The sequence below is a fragment of the Electrona antarctica genome (genome assembly GCF_951216825.1).
Source record: "Electrona antarctica genome assembly, chromosome: 13".
NCBI classification, from domain to species: Eukaryota; Metazoa; Chordata; class Actinopteri; order Myctophiformes; family Myctophidae; genus Electrona; species Electrona antarctica.
This window is the reverse complement of record NC_136794.1, coordinates 23,621,506-23,630,960: the sequence shown is the minus strand read 5'-3', so window position 1 is coordinate 23,630,960 and position 9,455 is coordinate 23,621,506. Positions and strand designations below refer to the sequence as shown.

The following is a 9,455-nucleotide window of genomic DNA, read 5'->3' as shown; positions in this document are numbered from 1 at the left end:
GTTAAAAACAAGGAAATGCTGCCTCAGTACAGAGAAGGCTTGAAACAGACAGCACACAAATGGTGTAGCTAAAGTTTGTTGGTTATCGATGGCTAAGGAAAGGAAGGCCAAATGAACGGTCAAATGCCAACTAACCATGGAACAAACAGATGCCACACACACAGAAGATAGCACCTAGCTGGAAAGGGGGACAAGGTATTTTACTGATTTGCTTGCACTGTTATTGTTGCAAAATATTGTATGCAGAAGGCTGTTTATGTATTGTGTAATGTACTTTAGTGATGTACAGTATGGAAAATGTATATGTACCTGAGAATTGAAATGTTTAATGGATTATTATAGTGAAATTATGACTATTGATATATTGTATTTTGATTTCTGTCCCAGTTCTACGTTGAATTTAGAATAAAGTGGCAATGAAACTCATCAGTCAGACTTCATCCTTAAAAGGCCAGCTGGGTCCGCTACACTTAGTTTTTGGGAATATATATATATATATTGCGAATGTACCGAAAATAGCAGATCTATAAGCACACACCACGTTGCACGGCTGCACATTGTGAGCTAGAAGATCTACTATCTGCGGTGCACAACTACAGTGCGTGTAAATCAAGCTTTAGTCTCTCACACTGCATAGTTCCTTGCCTTTTGTACACAATAATTCACTGATGTGAACAGTTCAATAAAGTAGTCAATCTAATTAACACTCACTTTCTCCCAATGCCACTACCCCTCAACGCGCACGCACACACGCAGACACACACACACACACACACACACACACACACTCAATCTAACTTGAGTCGTATAGTGCACAGAGCGTAACAACTCAATAAAGAGATACGTGCTGTAAAGGTAATTGCGTTTGGGTCGAAAAATACCCACACATACAGACGAAGGGTTCTGTATTTTCACACACAAGTACATGTGCACGCACCCATGTACGCACGCACCCACACACTTACTTTGAGCCTCTCGTAAACGTAGTGGACCAAGGCGAACAGCTCAATGAAATAGTCCACGGTGACAGTGATGATGGCTGAGCCGAATGTGGCCGTGGACAGGGTGACAAAGACCCGTTGCCACTGGAGGGTGAGGACGGCGAATAGCGTGCCGGAACCCAGCAGGATGCCCAGCGGAACCCACACCGTCTTGGGATGGTAGAACTCCTCCATCACCTTGGAGAAAGAGGAGGAGAGGGAGAGAGAGAGGGAGAGAGAGAGAGAGAGAGAGAAATATTGATGTTAATTTGTGATTCAACAAGCGGTACTTATGTATTAACTTTTTTGTCTCTAAAGTATGTGAGCGAGTGAGGTAGAAAGGGAGAGGGAGGGGAAATGGGGAAAGTAGAATACGGTACAAGAAGAGCCTTTTTTTCTTGACATTCATTTGATAATGCAAGCAGATGACTCAATGTGTCATTAGCATTTAGCATTGATATAAACAATGTGTTGCCTTTTAATCTTGAAATAATTATATGCAACATGTTTATTTCTGTTTTCAGTACAAAAGTTTGTAAGTACTTTATTGTGAAGGTGTGCACCAGTGCTTTTATTTTTGAAGACTTTGTATTTAATGGGAGTCACTTCCTGTTAGTGCCATTTTGCATGCATCAGTGCACAGAGAAGGAGGACCCATGGTCAGAGCTAGAGCGAGGGAGCCCTGAAACACATCTTACCCACTGGAAGCAATTTTGACGCAATGTCGTAAGTTGTTCTGTTGAGTTCAGTTGTTGTAACTTTCTGTGACGCTTTTTGTGACATTTTTGTGAATGTTTATTTGGAAGGTTGGTTCTTCAATGTTTGCTGCTGTCTGCAGAGCATAGTAGTGTAGTGCAGGTGTATGTCATCTTGTTAATTACACTGCAGTGTAAAGCGTATGTTCATTTGTCGAAAGTCGAAAAAAGAAAAGCGAATTGTCTGTGTTTCCATTCAGTAGATCAAATGCGCATATTAAATAAGTTCATGAAATATGTAGTAGGTGGCACTGTTTTGCCAGTAAAGTGAGGCGCGTGTAAAGTAGGCCTAATCCATGTTCACACCATTGATTTGATGTGCTTTGTGCGTGCTCTCAGTTTAACGGACGGGACCCATATATTGCGCTGTAATCTGATCCCTGGTCAGCGACTGACCGTCAGCCAGTCTACAGCAGCTCGGCTGCTTTCACAGTATTCACACCTACAGTCAGCATACAAAGAATTTGTATGCTGTTGTGTAATGCTTGTCTTAATATATTCGGGGCGCATGTAGCCTATATGTCGCGGGACTCGATTGGATTGATTGCAGCTGCAAACAGTTGTGAATAACTTGTGTTTCATCGGCTATAGCCTAGCCTACACGTTTAGGTTGCTTATCTTATGCAATGAATATAATATAAGAATAGATGAAGCATGCATGGATCGACTAGCCTGCTGGGACCAGGCTAGGTTAGCATATACAAGTTTAAACTTCCTTTAGTGGCGGGGATAGATTCTCGACACATTGTGTGTGTGTGTGTGTGTGTGTGTGTTTGTGTGTGTGTGTGTGTGTGTGTGTGTGTGTGTGTGTGTGTGTGTGTGTGTGTGTGTGTGTGTGTGTGTGTGTGTGTGTGTGTGTGTGTGTGTGTGTGTGTGTGTGTGTGTGTGTGTTTGATCGTCCCTTGCATCCATACAGTAGCGATCCAGATATCAAAAAGATCGGCGCGCCCAATCAACTCGGGAGGATTCAGACTTCAGATGGGATCTTTGAATACACTACACGATTATGACGGGTAGACGGGTAAATTGGGACCTTATATGTATCCACAACATCACTCCCTCCCTAGCCAATCTCCCCCGTTCATTCCACTGCCTCCCCATCGTTTTTTTGTTTTTTTTCCCAACTGTTCAAAAGTGATATAATGTGTGTTCAATGCTTTCTAATTAAAAACCTTTCCGCAAGTGTTTCCATACCCTATTTGTGCATTTCCCTTTTTTCGATATAAGGTAGGCCAAAATCCGCCCCCTGCAAGCGCAAAAGTGTTTTTGTCAATGACTTTTGTACCTTTACTCAAGTACATTTTGAATTCTGGACTTTTACTCGTAACAGAGTAGTTCAACAGTATATTGCAGTATTGATACTTTTTCCTTAAGTAAAACATTTGAGTACTTTTTTCCAACCACTGTCTATATATACTCACAATCAGCGAAGCCACTCCGAGCAGCAGCCCCAGCAGCAGTCCGACCATGAACAGGCCCACGCTACGGACCAGCATGGTGACCAGGCCACACAGGGTGCCGATGCCCAGGCCGATGCCCACGGACGCCTCCACGCTCAGCTGCGTGTCCATCACCCTCTCCTTGTAGCACAGCATGAAGATGACCACCGAGCCGAACATCAGGCCCGTCAGGAACATCACCGCCTTGAAGCATCGGTATCCTGGAGCCCGGCGGAGGAGATGAAAACACACAGTCAGTCACACACACACACACACACACACACACACACACACACACACACACACACACACACCGTTAACATACAGCAATGATCGGGAAAGAGGACCTCATATCTCCATATTTCTACTTTTTGTTTTTTAGTTTTACATAATGTCATTTTGCTGACCTATGGAGACGGACAGGTGTGTCGGAGAAATTAACTTACAAAAATACATTATGCAATGTTTCCACAAGCACAAATTATTCTCAAATGGGGGTCTGCGGTGGCCAAATACATATTAATTTGTGGGTCCTTGACATGAAAAGGTTTGAGAAGCATGGCTTTTACAGTAGGCCTACATCCAACCAGCTTCCACTGAGCTGTTAGCCTACATCCAACCAGCTTCCACTGAGCTGTTAGCCTACATCCAACCAGCTTCCACTGAGCTGTTAGCCTACATCCAACCAGCTTCCACTGAGCTGTTAGCCTACCTCCAACCAGCTTCCACTGAGCTGTTAGCCTACCTCCAACCAGCTTCCACTGAGCTGTTAGCCTACATCCAACCAGCTTCCACTGAGCTGTTAGCCTACATCCAACCAGCTACCACTGAGCTTGTTTGGCAGAATGAGGACATTTTGGGAACAACAGTCACAGCAGCATCACTCACCCTCTGTGTGAGAGTATAGTGCCCCTCTCTAACACATGCTCAATGGAAAGGAAGTCAAATGAAAACCAATTGATTAAAATGAACTACTAACTAACCCCAAATCAAATGTAATCATTCAACATTTTCAGTTTATGCCCGTTAGAAACAAGCTTTTCTTGAACCCTGGCAATCAGAAACAGAGAGGCTTATAAGACAGACAGGTAGATGGCCAGGCCACACAAACAGTGAGATGGGTCTGATATAATCACCGCGCAGCGAAGCAACTTTATGAGTCATTCCATTTCATTTCAAATATTATGCCACACGCACGGGAGCAATCCACGCACACGCACACACACACACAATGATTTGTATTGGAGCTGAGATATCATCAGCTTTCACTTCCCCCCCCCCCCCCTTCCCCTTTCTCCTGCACACATTGACACTGGGTATTGATTATGGGTAATATGGGCAGGGATCAAATGTGGCTTAACAAAGGAACTCGGTTAAGCCCATCTAAACCCATCGATAGCACGCAGCCTAATGTTACTGGCACAGCCAACGAAAACCCACTAACAAGAGAGAGGGAACCTCTACTGTCCCCTGGCAATGGCCTGAAAAGAACATACATGACAGTAGACCTACTGTATGAAAGAGGATAAGAGACAGAAACCTATGGACTACTGCGTGTAAATCGTTCTACTGTTCTCTTTGTTTCACAGTTATCTCCTGTCTGTCTGTCTGTCTGTCTGTCTGTCTCCGTCCGTCCGTCCGTCCGTCCGTCTGTCTGTCTGTCTCTGTATTTCTCTCTCTCTCTCTCTCTCTCTCTCTGTATCTATACTGTATGTCTCTCTAGAGGGCTCAACATCAGACCGTTATCTTTGTGTAATCAGGCGTTGCACAGCTGTGCCCTGCAATACCCAGTCCTCTTCCTCAACCTCTTCCTGTCATCCATCCTTCCACGACCGATCTCACGCCAATTCTGTAAATCCTTTCAGGCCTCCTTCATTTCCAATCCTCCGAGTAGGTCTGTCCCTGGTCTGTTCTGCACCTCCCTTCAGTAGTCCTCCTCTAGCCTGTTCTTCTTGTGCAGCCAAAAAGAAAAGCTTTAGTCGGAAAGTTTACATGTGTTTTGTTTATTTTGGATTTGCTGCAGGAGGCGGCTTGAATTGTTTTAATGGAACAATTCAAGCATTTCAAAATTGTATACTGTGATCTTTTTTTTGTTTCAATGGTTGGAATGAATTTCCACTATACTCTTTCTGAGCCATCAGGGTTTTTTTACCTCTCTTTTCCCCTTGCAGGTCTTACATGTTCTTCGATTAGTCACCATCCTTCGCACCTCACTGTATTTATTCCAAATAACAGCTGCTAAGCAGGACATTTTAGATGCTAAAACACACTCTGTTTTACAGGTTGACAGACTCAAGCACCAGAGTGGAAAACTATAACTCTTTGTCAAATCACAAAAGCAAACGTGACTTTGAATTGTCCACAGATCACAAAGTAGTATATGTTCCACTTCCTGCCCCACAGCAATTTATTTGGTCACATAGATTTGACATCTCTCACTCCCGCAATATGCAATCCCTGCAGAGCACAAACTGACAGAGAATGAGAGAACACGAGAGAACAAATTAAGACAGAGAGAGAGAGAGAGAGGCAGAGAGAAACAGGAACTATTATGGTGAGAGAAAGAAAAGGATGTTTAAACTCAAATGATTCCACTCTTGTTTTTTGATGTGCAGTGACATGATTGGTTTTTGCTCTGCTGCTGTGTTTTTTTCAGGCGCTCATCTGTTTTTGTTGTTTTCTCATTAAATACATGGCAGTAAATTGGCAGTGAAATCAGCTCGAAGCAGTTTGCTCTTCACACAGCAGCTCGTATTAACCCAGTGGGACCAGCTGTGCACAAGTCCAAACCTCCAAACATGGCTGACTCGTAACATTTGACACCAGCTTTGTATGGCTTGACTTACTCATTATTAAACTACAAATATTAATTTGCAACAACAGAATACCAACTGCCGGTGAATAAACCCAACTCCCCAACCACCACCACCAGGGCAGCCCTGAGGTAGGTGTTAACAGAATTGTACTCATTAGCAGAACAGCATGCTATCACACATGCGATTTCGTTATTCTAGTGGTTGTCTCCTCCAGGCCGAAGGCATGGCCGAGACTATATTTTGCACCCTGCCCAGCAGTGTCCGCCCATCCGTCCGTCCGTCCGCCCGTCCGTCCGTCTGTCTGTCTGTCCGTCCATGTGCGTGTGTCCGTGTGAACAACTAATCTCCGGCACTATTGGCATGATGGCAGTGAATGTGCACACACACTCCCTGGATGCCCCACATTTTTACATGGGCCTTTGCACGCACATTCGCACTACGTTGACATGCATATTCACATATTATATTGCTCCTAAAAATGTTGTCCAAACATATCACGCAAATCGGCACACATTATCTCTATAGTCAAGTGATCAAGACGGATCCGTCTGATATTTCATATCCCATCCTGATTGGCGAATTCCAAACATTGCTGGCCCATAATAACCTATACCTGACCTGGTGGAGACCTAATGCTCCGAGGAGCACATTTTCGAGTTTCATATAATTTTGCTAGCGAAGTGGATATAAAAATGTATCAGCTGTACCTTGTGACAATTCAGAGTGTGGCACCCATAGTGCTTACTTTAATTATGTATTGATTAGCCGTAAAGTAATGACTTTATGTATAAAGTCATTAAGATCATAACTACTGTGACGGTAGTTATTACTTTCTAAGCTTTTAGTAAGTCACTTGTGTATATCCTTACTTCATACGGTACATACAATAAAAAATGGACCTGTCAGGTTCTCTCACTGGCAAATTAAGTGGTAGATTAATACTAGTTATATATAGTTTACTATATGTATCTAGTGCAACCAGGTCCAGAGTCTCCAGACGCAACAGGAGAATATAGGCGGCAGCCAAATTTCCTCACCCCAGACAAGTCTTTGTCTCTATGTGCCTCATTCCCCCAAACCCTGCCGGCTGCAGTCATTAAGTTGAAAGACTGGAACTTTGTGTTAGAACTTTCTGTGTCTTGCTCACTGAAGTAACAGCAATAGATTGGATGTGTGTCTTTCTTTCTCTTTTTCTTCTTGAAAGACAGTCCGCTTCACTCAGTATTTATTTAGACATTCGAAATGATGAGACAGATTCAGGGTTGGGGAGTTGTTATAGAGGGCTGAGTGATGTGAGCCTAAAAGAGTTAGTGTCGAAGTGTCCTTGAGCAAGACTCTGAACCCCTAATTGCTCCCGATGTGCAGGTTGGTGCCTTGCATGGTTTCCGCCGGCATGGTTTCCTCCGGCATCGGTGTGAATGTGTGTGTGAATGGGTGAATGTAAAGCACAATCTAAGCGCCTTGGATAAAGGCACTATATAAATGCACCATTTATCAAAAGGGGAACGCTGCTGAATTTAGGTGATTTGTTTTCTTCCCAACACCTAATCGCACTAATGCATAGCCCTACGATGAAAAATGAAGTGAGAAGGATGGAACGATCGAATGACAGCTCTCAGGACGTCTTTCTGGCGATATGGGGAAATTTACTGGCTCATAAAACAGTAGCAGTAGTATATCTAAAAAGGATTTGGTGGCGGAAAACAAAAAGCAAACGTCTCATGACAAAATGGCAACATCAGCTCCAAAGTGCCAAGTGATAAGCGAAATGAGATGATGATAGGAGGGGACGTGTAAACGTTCTTAATCTATGGATCTATAACTGTCTGTGTGCCAATTACTAGTGGGTTCCCAAGTAAAAAGTATACTTACAGTATACCGACTCATACACTGTTTGGGGACTAAGAGACTAATTTGTTACTGGAGTCGTGTTGAGTTAAGAAGCGCGACAATACACATCCCCTGTCGTCTCTGTAAATTGCATCCATTCATTTTCACTTCACATTCACAGTACAAGTTTGCAATTTACACAGATACCTATAATGCCTCTGGAAGATGCGTTTCTGTGCATAACGTATCTTTGACACAGTTCGATGACTATTGTGTACTTGTCAACAGCATCGGTTAAATTATGCATTACAATGTGTATTTGAAAGAAAAAAGCTACACCGGTTGCAGATCGTTCTCACGATGTTGCAAACAGCAGATGCACCGCACCGTGGACTCACCGAAGAAGCAGTAGATGACCCCAAAGAGGCAGCACATGGAACAGACCACGGAGGGCACGATCTCATAGCGCCGCTCAATCTCCTGGTCACACCTCAGCCCCCCCTCGGCCCCGCCCAGCAGGCCTGGGGGCGGGCCAAACTTGAACGGCAACAGCTGAGTGGTTGACGTCATGGTGACCGATGGGGTGGGGGGGTTGGGGCGGGGGGAGGGGGGGGGGGTTGAGAAGGGGTACGGACGAGTAGGTGAGATGGGTCGGTTGGCTCAGGGTGACTTGTCCATTGAGAGGTGTCCACCTGAGAAAGAGAGGGATGGAGATAAAGAAGGTGAGAGGGGAGAGGGGAGTAATGGAGAAAGAGAAAACAAAACGAGTTATTGATTGTTTGCTCTATAGTACTCAGCTATAATTGCTGACGGTGCATTTAGCGAGGACTGTAATAATGGCATACATCACAACACAACCACTCTCATCACATAAAGTAGCTGCCATTACTGCATATTAGAAGATGTCAGAAAATAAAATGTGCTAAATGACCTCTCTTATCCACTGTGGATGTAAAAGGCTTACATTGTTTGCCACCGGCTTGACAGTGCATGTCCAGTGGCGTTAAATGGACAACAGATGGCAATAGGGAGTAGCAGTGAGTGTGTTCTTTTTTTGTTCCACTGAAAAATTAACCATTCATTTTTCCCATAGATTTACAAACATACATTATTTTAAGCCTAGAATCAAGCCATCTAGGATCCTGGTGATTCATGACTTAAAACCTTTGATTCTGTGAAAATAATAATAATAAAATAATATTTTATTATGTGATAAATTTAATAAATACCCTTTGTTTAGCGGTTTTAATTATTATTATTAGTATTTTCCACGGAATCAAAGGTTTTATAGGCATGATTCTCCAGGTCACCTGGATGATTCCTTACCATAATTGATATATATACTTTTGTAAAGATTTTTCAGTGGATCCAGAAAACCACGCCCACTGCTATTGCCCTACTGGCGACAACAAAATGTGAATTTTCATAAAATGTGCAGTGCTTGGACATTTGTGGCACTTCTGCAAGGCCTGTACTACTGTAGGCGAAACCAGAAGGTAGACATTTTTTGTAAAGGTATATAGATAGAGGGGGAACTATCACATTTTTGCACCTCTGAGCTGTGCTACTAACCTGACTCCGCCAGATGGGGCAGCAGAGAGTACACTGGGTTCGCCCCTCCTGCTCCCATCTGGG

General features: G+C 43.6%; 1 protein-coding gene across 1 annotated transcript in view; it reads right to left on the bottom strand.

Moving 5' to 3' along the window:
* The window catches only part of tmem198aa (transmembrane protein 198aa), a gene marked incomplete at both ends in the record, with an annotated part of 19,286 nt that extends 10,896 nt beyond the window's left edge, over nucleotides 1-8,390 (bottom strand). Inside the window, 3 exons of the mRNA XM_079518232.1 lie at nucleotides 960-1,178; nucleotides 3,157-3,395; nucleotides 8,219-8,390. Coding sequence (XP_079374358.1) covers nucleotides 960-1,178; nucleotides 3,157-3,395; nucleotides 8,219-8,390 — 630 coding nt within the window. The remainder of the gene's footprint in view (nucleotides 1-959; nucleotides 1,179-3,156; nucleotides 3,396-8,218) is intronic.
* Between the last annotated feature and the right edge of the window lie 1,065 nt (nucleotides 8,391-9,455).